This window comes from Camelus dromedarius, chromosome 8, assembly GCF_036321535.1.
Source record: "Camelus dromedarius isolate mCamDro1 chromosome 8, mCamDro1.pat, whole genome shotgun sequence".
NCBI classification, from domain to species: domain Eukaryota; kingdom Metazoa; phylum Chordata; class Mammalia; order Artiodactyla; family Camelidae; genus Camelus; species Camelus dromedarius.
The window spans coordinates 31,384,240-31,401,272 of NC_087443.1; the positions used below are offsets into that span (position 1 = coordinate 31,384,240).

At 35.4% G+C, this 17,033-nt stretch overlaps 1 protein-coding gene and 1 long non-coding RNA gene across 4 annotated transcripts in view; one reads left to right on the top strand and one right to left on the bottom strand.

Moving 5' to 3' along the window:
• The window catches only part of P4HA1 (prolyl 4-hydroxylase subunit alpha 1), an 88,460-nt gene that overhangs the window by 68,072 nt on the left and 3,355 nt on the right, over positions 1-17,033 (top strand). For all 3 annotated transcript variants that reach the window (XM_064488067.1, XM_010984168.3, XM_010984170.3), the window contains exons 10-12: positions 7,549-7,648; positions 11,549-11,602; positions 14,329-14,394. In XM_064488067.1, coding sequence (XP_064344137.1) covers positions 7,549-7,648; positions 11,549-11,602; positions 14,329-14,394 — 220 coding nt within the window. The remainder of the gene's footprint in view (positions 1-7,548; positions 7,649-11,548; positions 11,603-14,328; positions 14,395-17,033) is intronic.
• LOC135321819 (uncharacterized) overlaps positions 1-17,033 on the bottom strand; it is a 64,000-nt gene that overhangs the window by 8,633 nt on the left and 38,334 nt on the right. The gene's annotated exons all lie outside the window — the stretch shown is intronic.

Below are 17,033 nucleotides of genomic sequence, written 5' to 3' on the forward strand. Positions count from 1 at the left end.
TTGTACACTTAAAAATGGCTAAAATGATAAATTGTTATGTATATTTTACCATGTTTTTTAAAAAAATGGATAAAATGGATAATTTCACATTGTGTATCTTTTACCACAGTAATTTTTTTTTTAATGAGGTAGTGCTATGTGTTTTGATTTGGGAAGATGTCAGAAGTACTTTCAAGGGAAAAAAAGTGTACGTGTATATTGAGGTAGAAGATTGAAGGGTGGGTGGATTCCTTTTTGTTTTATTTAATTGTCTCTGTATGTTTATACACGGGGAAATGTTGAGAGGATATATACTATTTGTTAAATAGTGTTTATCTGTGAGGAGCGTGGCTAGGAAAAGGACTTCATATACTTTTGTACTGTTTGTTTTTATAAGTATTTCTTTTTAAAACAGCTTTATTGAGATATACCACACAATTCGCCCATTTAAAATGTACAATTCAGTAGCTTTCAGGATTTCAGAGAGTTGTGTATCCATTACCACAATTAATTTTAGAATGTTTTCATTACCCCAAAGAGAAAGTCTACACTCCTTAGCCATAACCTCCCAATCCTTAATCCCCTCCCTGCCACAGCAGCCCTAAATGCTGGCTTATCTACTTTCTGTCTTTATGGATTTGCCTATTCTGGATATTTTGTTTGAATGAAATCATATAATATGTGACCTTTAGTATCTGGCTTCTTTAACTTAGCATGTTTTCAAGGTATGGCTGAAAAATATTCTTTTGTATGGATATTCCACATGTTATCTGTCTTATCTGTTGATAGATATGTGGGTTGTTTTTACTTTGTGGCTGTTATGAATCACACTGCTTTAAAATTCATGTCTTTAAAATTCATGTCAAAAAGTTTATCTTGATGATGTCCAGTTTACTTTTGTTGTTGTTGCCTGTGCTTTTGAGGTCATAGCTAAATCACTCTCTAATCTAAGGTCACAAAGATACACGCCTGTGGTTTTTTCTAAGAGATTTGTAATTCTAGCTCTTATATTAGGTCTTTAATCCCTTTTGAGTTATTTTTTTTAATATGGTGTGACGTAGGGGCCTATCTTCTTTCTTTTGCATATGGTAACCCAGAATCATTTGTTGAATATAACAAGCATTTCTTGGTTTTATAATTTTAAAAGTATAAAATGAAAGATTGGAATGATAATTTGCTAGGATGGCAGAAGTGAAGGTGTTCTCGATAACAGGAGACTTCAGGCTGAAGAGTAAGTAAGCAAGGAAAAGAGTAAAGATAAAAAGGGAGCCAGTAACTGTTGGAGTAAGGCCTATGGAAAGGCTATATTCAAAAGCATAGATTGAAGCTGCAGCCTCTGTAAGACTGAAGGACAATGCTTCTACCAAAGTATAAGAAGAAAGGATAGGAATAGATGCTTAAAAATTGGTGGTAGCAGGGAAGGAAGTTGAAGACACCAGAAGACAGGTTCTCTCTGATAGGTTCCAGGATGAAATAGGAATAGTTGTTTTATCAAGATGTATTTAGTTTGAAATTTTATTAGAACAGTTGTCAATCTTGTGTTATAATTATCTATAAAAATCAAGTCATTAATTGGTTGCTTATAAAGGTCAAAAATCTATCAAATTGTCAAAGATAGGTTCATTGGCAGACTAGATTAGCTCTACCAGGAACTTGGTCAGAATTGGGAGAAATAAGTTCTTAGTATATTTATCTACTACATCCTTTATAACAGTAAAATTCATGGATCCTTCCTATTTCTGCTACATTGGTGAATTCTACTCATCCAGTCTATAAATTTGCATGAGATCATCTGACAAATACTTATGGTAAAATAGTATAAATCCTGGATTAGTTCTAAGACATCTTTAGGGTTCATTCATTCAGCAAGTATCTATTGAGCATCTACTCTGTGCCAGGGGACTGTAATATGTTCCACAGATATAGTGGTGAGCAAAACCAGGTAGAATTTATATGTATTAAGAACTAGTAGTTGAGTGAAGATGTCTTACCTTAATCAAATAACAAGTTAATGTACAATTACTATGATAAATGCTATAAAGAAAGGGAATATAGAACTATAAAAATGTACTGGGGGCAGTTGCCTTCTCCACTTTCATGTGCATGGAGGTAGCCTCTCCATGACGTGCTTCAAGTTGCAGGCAACTCTGAGATTAATGGAGGACTATGAGAATTTCAGCATGATTCTGAGGGCACAGCTGCCACCACCCTCCCAACCAGGGGGCTTCTCATTGTAACATCCAGCAGGTGCCCACCAAAGTCACTGTGATCCTGTTAGATATTAAAGGTACCAGAAGCTTGATTACTTTTGTGAAGAACATTCTGTGTTTTTTACATCAAAGAAAACGTTAAGAGTATCTTAAAGATAATTCTTCCCTCTTGGAAGGAAGGGGAATTCCAGCAGGACTTCTATCTTTTGAGGAAACAAGCCCAAGAGGATTCCTGTGGGGATGGGGTGTTCTGATCCCTGCAGCATCTGGGAAATGGGGTGGATAGCCCATACTAGATGACCCATGCTGTGGTAGGTAGTGTGTGCTGGCAGGTGCCTCCAGACTGAAAGACCACGGTACTGAAGCAGCTTCAGGGCTACAGAGAGGGCACCATTCTTTGAAGCCGTGGTTCCAGCATTAGGTAATGGAGAAGCTGCAGTCAAGGTGTATATTCTTCAGGGATTGTGGAGGCACAGAAACTGTTACTTGGATAGTGTACAGAGGAAGATTTTTTTTTTAACTTTCAATTATTTGCTTTATTTATTTTTTTGAGGTATAGTCAGTTTATAGTGTTCTGTCAATTTCTGGTGTACAGCGCAATTCTTCAGTCATATATGTGTATATATATATTCATTTTCATATTCTTTTTCACCATGAGCTACTACAAGATATTGAATATATTTCCCTGTGCTATACAGTATAAACTTGTTTATCTATTTGATATATATACCAATCTATCTGCAAATCTCTAACTCCTAGTTTATCCCTTCCCACCTCCCTCCCCCCTGGCAACCACAAGACTGTATTCTATGCCTGTGAGTCTGTTTCTGTTTTATATGTAAGTTCATTTGTTTGTTTGTTTGTTTGTTTTAAGATTCCACATATGAGTGATCTCATGTGGTATTTTTCTTTCTCTTACTGGCTTACTTCACTTAGAATGACATTCTCCAGGGCCATCCATGTTGCTGCAAATGGCATTATTTTATCATTTTTATGGCTGAGTAGTATTCCATTGTATAAATATGCCACTTCTTCTTTATCCAGACATCTGTTGATGGACATTGAGGTTGTTTCCATGTCTTGGCTATTGTAAACAGTGCTGCTATGAACATTGGGATGCAGGTGTCTTTTTGAATTAGGATTCCCTCTGGATATATGTCCAGGAGTGGAATTGCTGGGTCATATGGTAAGTCTATTTTTAGTCTTTTGAGGATTCTCCATACTGTCTTCCACAATGGCTGCACCAAACTGCATTCCCACCAACAGTGTAGGAGGGTTCCCTTTTCTCCACACCCTCTCCAGCATTTATCATTTCTGGATTTTTGAATGATGGCCATTCTGACTGGTGTGAGGTGATACCTCATTGTAGTTTTGATTTGCATTTCTCTGATAATTAGTGATATTGAGCATTTTTTCATGGGCCCATTGGTCATTTGTATGTGTTCATTGGAGAATTGCTTGTTTAGGTCTTCTGCCCATTTTTGGATTGGGTTGTTGTTATTTTCTTATTAAATTGTATGAGCTGTTTCTATAGTCTGGAAGTTGAGCCCTTGCCAGTTACATCTTTTGCAGATATTTTCTCTCATTCTGTAGGTTGTTTTGTTTTGCTTGTGGTTTCCTTTGCTGTGCAAAAGCTTCTAAGTTTAATTAGGTCCTGTTTGTTTATTTTTGCTTTTATTTCTATTGCTTGGGTAGACTGTCCTAGGAGAACATTGCTGAGATGTATGTGAGATAATGTTTTGCCTATGTTTCCTTCTAGGAGTTTTATTATGTTTTGTCTTATGTTTAAGTCTTTGATCCATTTTGAGTTTATTTTTGTGTATGGTGTGAGGGAGTATTCTAACTTCACTGATTCATATGCTGCTGTCAGTTTTCCCAGTACCATTTGCTGAAGATACTGTCTTTATTCCATTGTATGCTCTTGCCTCCTTTGTCAAAGATTAATTGACCAAAAGTTTGTGGGTTCATTTCTGGGCTCTATTCTGTTCCATTGATCCATACGTCTGTTTTTGTATGAATACCATACTGTTTTGATTACTGTAGCTCTGTAGTGAGGAAGATATTCTTGAGCTTGTTGATGTTACTTTGATATCAAGATTGGGTCCAAAGTAGAGAATGAGTTACTGAATGACTGTAAACAGCACTGAGTGCTAGTTGGCAACATCCTGTTCCTGACAAACTACTCTCCAGGCTAGTGCTGCTGAGGAAGTGGATATGCATGTAGCTATGGTGGTAAGTCATGATGATGTAGGATTAATAGATGATGAAAAGATATAGCTTCATCACATTCTTAAGCAAATTGTACTTGCCCTCCTCCCCGAAAAGGATTTCTAAGACAATGTTCTTCATAGTTGTCTTTGTAGTTTAACTTTATTTTATGGTGAAAGTAATACACACACACATATGTATGCAAATATGTGTGTGTTCAGATTACCTTCCAGAGGTACATGAGTGAAAAAAGTCTCAGCTCAGTGAAATGGAAACTCATTTATAAATCTATTATATGTAAAAATTGTGTGAAACCACAACACATTATTGAGGACAAAGTATAGTTGTTAGAGCAAATGTGTTATGTATCAGGTCATATACCAAAATGGAAATCAAGTTTTGAGAAGTTACTCAGAAGCCTTGCTGTTCTAAAAACTGGAAATGTCTTAAAGGCTTACTCCTAATAATAATTAATTGACCCTATTTAATTGTGAGGGAATAAAATTTAGACCACAACAGCTGCATTTGCGTAACTACATAGAAAAGACAGATTTTTGCTTGTGCTCCAAAATAGGACAAAATAGAAAAAAAACCCAAAAACTCATTTCAGTCTTGAACAATAGAATGTATGTTACTTAAGAAGAAACTCACTAATTGTTGTGGTACTCACAGCAAACATTTGCTTTACCAGTGAAAAAGGTACATTGATGTAACAGCCAAGATGAAGTTCTTAATGTTTCATGAAACAGTCCTAATCCTGTCGATCATTATCATTATAGATTAGATAGTTGCTTTCTGACAATTTCTTAGTACAGTCTGAGAAAATATATTGTTTTATACTATTAAAAATGAGTTTACTGAAATCAGTTCATCAGATTAAGAATAATCCTAATATGGCTTCCTCTGAAATGGTTTTGAGAAATGTAAATTTTATAACAGTATTTATCCTGGTTCAGTTCTCATAGCATGTCATGTCAATTTCATGTTGTGCTTAGTTAAAAACTTCCTCCTCCTTCTTCCTTGTACTGTTTGAAAAAAAGCTTTGACCTGGTCTGGCACAGGGAGGAGTCAAGGAAGGCTTCTCTGAAGAAGAGATGGCTAAAGTGATAATTCAAAAGCTTAGGTCTGCAGAGTAAAAAAGAACATTCTGGGCAGAGAGGAGCATGCACACTAGTGTTAGGGCTAGAGGAAACATGCTCGTGAAGTGTTGCTGGGGTGCTGGGAGAAGGCAGAATAGGGTGATAAGAGGCTACAAGGGAGACAACGATGGAACAACCAGAGAGACCAAGGGAATACCTGGAGGGTGCGTGAGTGAGGAGGGAGAACACTGTGAAATGTTACTGCAAGAGCAGCTACCGTGAGAAAAGGAAAATCTCATTAGATTTAGTAGCACAGTAGGGTTATCGGTGATGTTAGCAAGAACAGTTTTGATGGAATGACAGGGACTAAAACTAGGTTGGAATGGATTGAGCCATGAGGAGTCTGAAAAGGCTGACTTGAGAAAGAAGTTGGTAACTGGAGAGAGAGAAAGAGTTTGAGAGAAAGAATTTAAAATTCTTATTTATTTAATGGGAGAGACTTAAGCCCAGCTGAAAGCTATGGGAGGAGGTACTGAGAAGGGATGTTGATTATGTAAGAGAGAGGAGGGCTGATCACTGATTATGGTTCCTAAAATGGCAGAAGACAATAGATTCTAAGGCAGAAGGTTGGCCTTAAATAATGGAGAGAAATCGCTTTGAACTGGAGTGAAGTACATATAAGGAATAGATTGTATGGTTTCTGTTTTCGCTATGAAGTAGGAGGTAGGTTATCCACTGAGTGTAGGGGGAGTCTGAGGTGGGCTGGGGTTCAGAGTGGAGGAGAGAGTAAGAGTAAGGGCTCGTTTGGAGTTAGTGTTCATGAATTTTTAGTGGAACACAGCTGTCCTATTTCATGACTTTGTCCAGTAGGATTTGGTGACACAGGTATAAGCTTGGAGGAAAGAAATTCATTCAGGATTTTGTTTTTGCCAGACAGTCTAAGTTACACTTTTAGCAGAAATGCTGTTGAAATAGTGGATCATGGATTCAAAGCTCGATGAGAGAAGTGCAGAAAGAAAAAGTCTGATAGACTGGGGAAAAGCGTATATAAAGGAGAGAGTTGAATTTTGGGGTGCCTTTTTATTGAGCTCTGGTTCCCTTACCATAAAATTCACCCTCTGAAGTGTACAGTTCAGTGGTTTTAAATCTTTTTAGCTGTGCAACCATTACCATTATCTAATTCCAAAACATTTTCATCACCACAGAAGGCAATCCTGTACCCATTAGGGGTCATTCCCCATTTCCCTCTTTCCCGGGCAACCACTAATCTACTTTCTGTATCTGTTGCTTTGCCTGTTCTGGGCATTTCATATAAATGGAATCTTAGTGTGTGGCCTTTTGTGTCAGACTTACCTTTCTACATAATGGTTTTAAGGTTCATCCATGTTGTGGCAGTACTTCACTCCTTCCTTTCATGGCACAATATATCCATCGTATGGATATATCACATTTTATGTATCTCTTTATTATTTGATGGACATTTGGATTATTTCCATTTTTTGGCCATTATTAATAATGCTGCTGTGAACATATCTATACAAGCTTTTGTATGAACATACGTTTTAATTTTCATGAGTGTATGCCTAGGAGTGGAATTGCTGGGTTATGTGGAAACTGTTTAATAATTTGAGGAACTGCCACAATGTTTTCCAAAGTGGCTGCCCCATTTTATATTCCAGCAATGTATGAGAGTTCCAATTTCTTCACATCATCACCAACACTTGTTCCTATACCTTACCTAGAAGGAACAATTGTTTACAATTTGGTGTATGTATTTTTCCAGAATTTAAAAAAATTCTCAATGTATATAGTCCTATATCGCCTTCTTACATTAATTTAAGCTGTTTTCATAGAAACTAATAAGTAATACTAGATTTTCCCTTTCCAATCTCTAACTGTAGAAGATAACATCTTTTAAAAATTGTATCAGTAAGAATCACATCAAGCAAGCAAATCAATTAAATGTCTATAGATAAAGGCTTATTGTCCTGTATTACAGCTTTTTAAATGACAGCTATTGGTCTTCATGGATTGAAACTTTATCAGTAAAGCTAATATTTTCTTGTTTTTAGTGCCTGGCTGTCCGGCTATGAAAACCCTGTAGTGTCTCGAATTAATATGCGAATACAGGATCTAACAGGACTAGATGTTTCCACAGCAGAGGAACTACAGGTAGGTAATCACATTATCTTATACTTCTTCAAAATATGCATCAGATGAGATTTTTCTGACACTGTACAGGCAGTACTCAGTTTGCAGGATGGTTTGGGACTCTAAAAGTGACTATGTAAAGTGATCTTAATAATTAGTGGGGAAAATTATGATTGTTCCTTGACCTGTAAAATTTTTTAATCAAAACATTAAAAATTTTTACTTGTTGAGTATAAATACATATTATTCCTTTTCCTATATAATACTAATATTTATTAACTGCATTGTGATTTTTTTTTTCTCCCCATTTCTAGGCCTATCAGGTAGCCAGGACAGTTTTTTTTTTTAAATAGTTTATTTTTTTCTCTTTTCTACTGAGACATAGTTCACATACCATAAAATTTACCCTGGTTTTGTTGTATTCATATGGTTGTGCAACCATCACCACTATTTTTATCACCCCAAAAGAAACCCCATTTAAATAATCACTCTCCATTCCCCTGGCAACCACTACTCTACTTTCTTTGTATAAATTTGCCTGTTATAGATATTTTATATAAGTTGAGTAATATAATTTGTGGCCTAATATATCTGGCTTATTTCACTTAACAATGTTTTTAAAGTATATTTATGTTGTAGTATGGATCTTTTTCATGGCTGAATAATATTCTATTGTTTGGATATAACACATTTTATTTATTAATCAGTTGAAGGACATTTGGATTGTTTCCACTCTTTGGCTATTATGACTAAAGCTGTGAACACTTGTGTACAAGTTTTTGTACAATCAAATATTTAAATTTCCCTTGGGTATTACCTACAAATGCAGTTGCTGGGTCATGTGTTAACTTTAGTTTAATATTTGAGGAACTGCTAGACTGTTTTCCAGAATGGCTGCATGATTTTACAATCCTGTTGTCAGTGTATGAGGGTCCCAGTTTCTTCACATTCCTTGCCAATACTTGTTCTTGTCCAGTTTTTAATTGAGGTCATTCTAATGGATTTGAGGTGCTATCTTGTTATGGTTTTTATTTGCATTTTCCTGATGGCTAATGATGTTGAGTATCTTTTCATGACCTCATTGGCCATTTATATATCTTTGAAAAACTGTCTATTCAAATCCTTTTCCCATTTTTTAACTGAGTTTTTTTTTTTTTTTATTGTTCAGTTGTGTGTTGTTCATGTGTTACAGCTACTAGACCTATATCAGGTGTATGGTTTGCAGATATTTTCTCCCATTCTGTGGGGTGTCTCACTTTCCTCATGTCCTTTGGCACAAAATTTTTAATTTTGAGGAAGTCTGATATGTCTTTTTTTTTTCTGTTCCTTTTTTTTAATGTGGTAAAATATACATAAGATATACCGTTTTAACTTAAGAGTACAGCTCAGTAGCATTAAGTATATTCATATTGCTCTGCAGTCATTAACACTGTCCATCCAGAACTTTTTCATCTTCCCATACTAAAGCTCTGTACCCACTAAACAAAAACTCCCCCTCTCCCTCACCTCAAATTCTGGCACCAGTCATTCCACTTTGTACCTAGGAATTTGACTAGTCTAGTTATTTCCTATAAGTGGAATCATACATAATTGTCCTTTCGGGTCTGATTTATTTCACTTATCATAACATCTTCACGGTTCCATCCATGTTATAGTATATAGTATGTCTTTTTATTGGTTGCTTATGCTTACGATGTCTAAGAAACTACTGCCTGATCCAAGGTCAGAAGATTTACACCTGTGTTTATACAAGTTTTATTTCTTACATTCAGGTTCTTGATCCACTTAATGTCAATTTTTGTAAGTGGTATGATAGAGGTCCAACTTCATTCTTTTCACGTGGATAGTCAGTTGTCCCAGCATCATTCGCTGAAGACTAGTCTTCCCTGTTGAATTATCTCAGTAATTTAAAACATTATTTTATTTTCTTGTAAATAGTTACCAATAGTTTATTTTCCTTCTTCTCATTGTGAAACTTAGGATACAGATTGAGCATCTTGTCCGTCTCTGCCTTTGCAGATTGTCACACTTCTATGTCACACTTCTAAGTTTGGATCAGCTTTTGACAGTTTATCCTTTGTGCTTTCAATGTTAAATATCTCTGAGGGATCTTTTATTGGTGAAGATTTTTTCCAGAGTCACTTCCTCCAAGATATCTTCATCCTTTTCATCAGTTACTCTCCTTATGTTAATAACTTTGCCTTTACCAAGGTCCTCTGGCTGTGTATCTAGAATTTCTGAAACAATTTGGAAGCCTTCTCTTTTGTCAGCCTTTTCTTCTGTATCTTCATTTAAGTTTGATTTGAATTTCACTTACAGCAGTTTGCTTTCCATTTCTCTGCCTTACTTTATCTTTGTTGGCCAATTCCCTCTTCCAATTATCTATTTTTATAAAATATCACATAGGTTTTTACTGGGAGATAAGGAGGTAGCACAACTACGTGCTTTGCTGTCTGTGCATGAACTAACAGATGTGCAATGACCAATCGCTGTTATTTATATAGTAATTTGTGGAATGAAGAGCTAGCAGCAATATTTGCACTTTATGCAATTACTCACAGTTAATATACCGTGGTAACTTAGATATCCACAGAGGTGTTGGGGGGCTGGTGTTAACAGTTAGCTAAACTATAGTTTCTGACATTTGTGCATTTGTGCAAAACAAGACTGCCTGTATTTCAATTTGTTTGAGTTATTTACTCCATAGTCATCTACAACTTCCTTGGTACTCATTTGACAATTAAAAACTCTTTGTGTCTTTCTTTCCTAATTTATATTTATTCTCACCTGCCTAACCTTCACAGGCTCTTTAATGCTGCTTGATATATTTCTAACTTAATAGGCTGATCCAACCCAAGGCATCTACAACATAAGAAGTAAAAGATCCATGGTAATAATAATTTACATAGGACTTCGACTTTGCTGTGGGCAACACTCTTTTAGTTATGTTCTCATTTCATTGCATAAGCAACGCTCTTTAAACTACATTCTCCTTTCATTTTGTCAGCTTTTTGTCATTGGGTTGGAAGGGGGGAATGAAGGAAAGTATCATTCTGCTTATTTTACAAATAAGAAGGCTGAGATTGTATCCAAAGTTACATATGCTGTATTGTAACTTAGAAATCTAGAACTTGAACTTAGACCAAATATTTTTCTTACTTCCTTTTGCTGCTTCACACTGGGACATTGTCATATCCAAATGAAGTTGTTAGGGCCCTCCATCAGGAATAATTAAACTGATGTTAACTTTTTCCCTTTTTTACCTAAGTAGGGGAAAAAAAAATATAGAAAAGAGACTCCCATTATAGTACATTGGGAGTTTGCCAGCATTTTGGGCTTTGGAAAATATGAATCTTGATTTAAATTTTAAAGGAAAGTGTTTAGTGAAAATTAATAGTGGAAATCTGAAAATTTTAATTCTAAAATTCTAATTCAAATTTTGTTTGTTATGTATTAGGGAAAACCGTGTCCCCCAAATATTTGCTAAAGAAAAGCATATTAACTAAAGTCCTAAAATACCTTGTGAGGGGGATGGAAAATAGGTGAAGGGGATTAAGAGGCATAAAGGAAGTTACAAGAATGTAATGTACAAGACAGGAAGTACAACCAGTATTCTGTAACAACTTTGTGTGGATAGTATTCTATAAAAATATCTAATTACTATGTTATACACCTGAAACTAATAATATTGTAAGTCAAATATATTTCAATTAAAAAAACAAGGTTCTAAAATTGTATACAGTAGCTATCCTTAGTTTTTCATCCTTGGTTTCTTAGGAACTCTCATTGATTTAAATAATGTTTTGCTTCTCATTTAGAAGTACCTAATAACCATGGTATTATAAGGAGCTAAAATGGGACTCAGGTTGTTTTGAGTAGTAATCTTGATACTTCTTTTATTCATGCTTTATTTCTCTCCAGGTAGCAAATTATGGAGTTGGAGGACAGTACGAACCCCATTTTGATTTTGCACGGGTAAGTTAAAAAAAAAAAGGAAAATATAGGAGTTCTACTGAAGCTTAGATATGATACATCTATTTTTTTTCACAGTCAGTATACAATGTGTCAATTTCTGGTGTACAGTGTAATGTTTCAGTCATACATATACATGCGTATATTCGTTTTCATATTCTTTCTTCATTATAGATTACAGGCATGATATGTTAATTCTGTTCTTTTAGTATTAATTCATAGCCTATTTGGAATTTGTGGGCACGTGGTAGAATAGATACTCTGTTAAGCTTTTTTAGCAGTAAAGAATGCCTAGAGATACAGCAAAAGACCTTAAGATACTTTTCAATGCATTGCTGAACCTTGAAGAAAGTAAAGGGAATTCTCAAAGGCAAACTGAAAGAAACCCTGGACATTAAAATTAGAAAGTTAAAGGGGAGCAAAAAAGCTGAGGCTGGAGACACGTACCTCCAGGAATCTAGAGCTTTGGCGATTAACAGCCCTGTGGAAGGACCTGCCACAGTGTAGGCTGCTAACCTGAGACTCCTGCAAAAAACCTAAGCCTCCAAAAGGATTACACCTTCAGGTAAAGAATGGCCTTGAAAATAATCTGCTTTGAGTCAGGTGCCTTGAGGAGAGTTTCTTCTTGCATCCTGGCTGGGGTATGATGTGTTACGGGGAGGTTCTCCTGGCAGTTTGAAAGCATAGGCCTACCTTCACGTGAATCTCAGATTTGAATATTTACTACCCTGGAAGAGGAGAGATTAAAGTTGTTCAGTTAGTAGTGCTCCTTGGTACCTGGCAGAAACAAACCTGTATCCTCCCTGAAAAGAAGCATCCTTGTTCCAGTACCTCTAGAATTTTAAAAATTAAGTTCAGCCAAATATGAATTCATTAAAAAAAAATTACTAATTGGTAGTAAGACACCATTGGTGAGACTAAAACAATGAACAGTTAAGATACCCCCAGGATGTTATCAGTTACAGATACAGAATATAAAGTAACTAATAATTATATTAAGTATTTAATAACTATATAATAATTATATATTAAAAAATAAAAGAATAAAAATTAATTCTCAAAATGATTTAATATATTTGAAAAATAAATAGAAGCTTTAGGTAGAAAAGTTGTTGAAATTTTAAATTTAATGGATAAATTAAACAGATTAGAGGGCTGAAATAAATTAGTGAATTAACCAATAAATCTGAAGAAATTACAGGAATACATTTTGAGAGACAAGAGGATAAAAAATAGAAAATAGCTGTAGAGACTGGAGAATAACATATTGAGCTATAAATTATGACATTTATCTTAACTAATTTATGCTTTATAATAATGTGCCAGGTATTCTAATAAACTTCTTGATCTATTACTATTTTTAAATAAGGGTATATTCTTTGGAAAGAAAAAACAGTCTGTATTGTGTTATAGCCCTTGACTGACTTAATCCCAGAATCCTAGACTCTTTCCGTATAGGCTAGCAAAGAATATATTTTCAGTCTCTTTTCTTTCTCTTTTCAATTATTGAAAAATATCTGAGTATCTTGGATAATGTGAAAGACTACTGTTTAAGTCCTGACATTAATGTAACTAAATTTTTTTTCTTTTTCTTTTTGAAATAATTGTAGATTCCTAGGAAGTTTCAAAAAATGTACAGGGAGATCCCATGCCCCCGTCACTCAGCCTTCTTCAGTGTTAACGCTCCGCCTAACTGTAGTACCAGCACTGGCACAGCCACAGAGCTCACTCATATTTCACCCATTATATTTGCATTTGTGTGTGTGTGTGTGTGTGCATCTGTCTTTAGTTTTTTCTTTTAACGTGTAGCTTTGTGTAACTGCCCCTACAATCGAGATACATAACCGCACCATCACTGCAAGACTCCCTTGCAGTACCGCTCTGTAGCTGCACAGAGCCTTCTGCCTCCCGTCCCTAACTGCCAGTAGCCACTAATCTGTTCTTCACCATAATTATGTCACAAATCTTATATACATCAGGTATCCTTTTGAAGTTGTCTCTTTTCATTCAGCCGAACTCCCTTGAGATTCATCCATGTTTTTGCAGAACATACCAATAGGGTGTTCTTTTTTAGTGCTGAGTAGTATTCGATGGTATGGATACACCAGTTTAGTCCTTTACCCTTTGAAGGACATTAAGGTAGTTTCCATTTTGGGGATATTATAAATGTGTATAAATTTCTGTGTGAAAGATACATTCATTTTTCTGGGAAAATGCCAAGAGGCTATACTGTATTTTAATTTACATTTAAATAGCCAGATGTGAATTCTCCAGCCAGACTAAAGTGTTGATGGCCCCAAAGACAGACAAGAATAGTAGCAGTGAACATTTGAATGCATCATGAGTTCAAAGTAAATCTCAAGGTAATTTTTTTTACCCAGAGAATAGACTTCATGAATTTAAGAGGCCCTAAGGTCTTGCTTTTTAAGAAAGTAAAACTATAGGTGTTAATTTTTAAAATAATCTATGCATAGTGGAAATTGGCTCTCATTATTTAAGCTAACAAATCTGGGTTTTCCCCTGAATGGGCATACCAAAAGTATTGAACGTACAGGCTAAATAACAACCCACAAGTGTTGAGTGCCTGTCGTACATAGTGCACTGGACGTTGTAAATGAACCTCCTTGTCCTGTTATTAGCTTACCATACGGCATGTTACTAGTGTTAGCTGCCCCTGGAGAATTTGCATTACTGAATTTTTACATCACTGAATTGTGTTTTATTCACAGAAAGATGAGCCAGATGCTTTCAAAGAGCTGGGAACAGGAAACAGAATTGCTACATGGCTGTTCTATGTAAGTTACAGCTAAAATTTAAGTTGGGATTTGATCACATGACTCATTTATTTTGATGTGTTCAGATGTTTGTTCTGTTTAACTCTTATCTAGCACCCTACTTGAAAAAAAAATTCTAAACTCCCTTTACTCAGTTGTAAAAACTTTCATTTGTAACTTTTTCAGATTGTAATGACTACAACCTGAAGAAGAAAATTAAAATCACTGGTAGTCCATACCCCAAAATAACAATTTCTCCAGGTAGTGGGACTGTCTGTTTATGTCATCTGTAATGTGTATATAAACATCTCTATGCATTTATATGAATTTATGTATATATACACATTTTAATAAATTTCTTTTGAATTTTTAATTGATATATATCATATCAGAGAAGTGTACAGATCAAAGGATATAACTTGCTGAATTTTCACAAAGTGAACACATTTGGTGTATCAGCACCCAGATAGAGAAATAGCACATTACAGCACCCTAGAAGCTGTTTCATCAAGGGTAACCATTCACAAATTATTCAGTAGTTTCAAAATAGTATGATCTTTTATTTTTTAAACTGTTTATATATTCACATGATAGAAAAAATTAAGCTTTGATCATAGTATCTGTCCCAGTTATATACTGCTGCATAAGAAATCACCCCAAAACTGACTGGTTTAAAATAACTTTTTCTCATAGTTATGAGGTTGACTGGGCTTTATTCATGGTTCTTGCTCTGGCTCTCTCATGCGTTCGCAGTCAGGTGATGGCTGGCACTGGGGTCGCCTTGAAGGCTGAGGTTGAGGCTAGCTAGCTGTTGGCCAAAATAACTGCGCGTGGCCTGGGCTTCCTCACAGCATGGTGGCTTGATGCCAAGAGCAAGTATCCCTCCCAAAGCAAGGCCATAAGTGGCATTTTTATTAGCTGTCCTCAGAAGCCAAGTGCTGTCACTGCTGCTGTATTTTATTAACTGAGGCACTTATAAAGGTCTGTCAAGGTTCAAGGGGAAGGGACGCAGACCCTACCACTCAAGAAGAATGTCAGCATCATGGAAAAAAAAACATTTGGGTTAGGACATACTGGGATGTGTTGTATGTGGGAAGTGTGATCTACCATGTTGTAAACTTTGTTAACTTAAAAAGATAGATTTTATGTCTGGACTTAATTTGGTCACTTCCTTGCCGTTTCCATCTCCTACCCCATTTGATTTGTATGAAATGGCATCACTTTTGCTATCTGATGTATCTCACTCCCTGTCGAAACCTGTCTCTCTCTACTCGGTCTGTTCTTTTGTCTTGCTCCCTGCTACCTTCCCTGTTTAATCTTTTGCCCTAATTCTTCCATTCCTCTTTCCGTTTTTTCTTATATCCCTCTCTCCCTATATCCATCCTACCTTCTCACCTTCTGATTTCTCTCCTCTCTCCCCCAACTCCATCTTGTTTCCAAAAGGATCTAAGGTACCATTAGAAAAGGATTTAAGGTACTGTTAAAAAAAAGGATCTAAGATTACAAGAGGATTGCAGATGCATAAGGTAAATTAAAAATGAGAATTATTAAATGAAAACCAGGAGAGAAGTTGCTACATTGTATACTTTCTAGGGGTGAGATCTGTAGAGGTTGTACTAATTTATATCCCACCTTTAAGTGTGATGTTTGTCAAACTTTTGGTCTGTCCATCTTTTACTTACCAGATTGGCAGTTATTGTGGTTTTAATTTGCATTTCTTATTAGTAAGGTTGAGACGTTTAAGAATCATTAAATGCTTGACTATAGTTGTTTCTTCTTATTCTTTGCTTTTATGAAAGTTGATACAATATTTGGTCTATTAATCTATAAGTGTTAGATTATTTGACTACTAGATTGTATGTTAGATTATTATGTCTCCTTTTAGTTACATATAGCATTTTGATTAGACTGGCATTTATTTTTTTCCATCATTTACATGCTATTTGCTGGTGGGCCATAGAGCACAACTTCTTAATTTCTACAAAGTTATTTTCATTGCTTAAGAGCTATTAGCTCTTTGTTATTGATCCTGTATTTCTCATGGTAAAATACACTTCTTTATGTCACCTAATACCTTTTACTTTGATTTAAACTTTGATATTAAGATCAAACTCTGTTCTCTTTGCTGTAGCATTTCCCTGTTGCTTGTTTCAGACGTGACTCTCGGATACAGCATAGAGTTGGATTTTGCTTTGTGATAGTCATTGTTTCTACATTCTACTTATGTTGTTTTCGAAAACCTCTTCACTATAGGATCTGTGTTTCCTTTGCCTCAATTTGTGCATGTGCTTTTCAGTTAATTTGAAAGGTTGTGTGTTTTTATTCTACATTATCTTTAAGACTAACTTAATATGTGTTGATACCCTACCATGAGAAATGGCAGAAGTGGTTTTACCTTGTTATTTTTCTTGGTGTTTATTTCTATTTTTAAAATTCACTTATTCGGGTATTTATTGAACACCTACTTTGAGCTACTATAACAAATGAAAATTCCTGCCCCCATAGAGGAGATACTCTGGTGCTATAGAACACATACTTACATCCCTCTTTTAACCTCTGGCTATAAAGAAATAACCTACCCCAAATTATATCCCAGTCTCCCTTCCTGACTATCATTCCTTTGCTGTTATCTATGTATGTAAACCTAAACAGCATCTTGC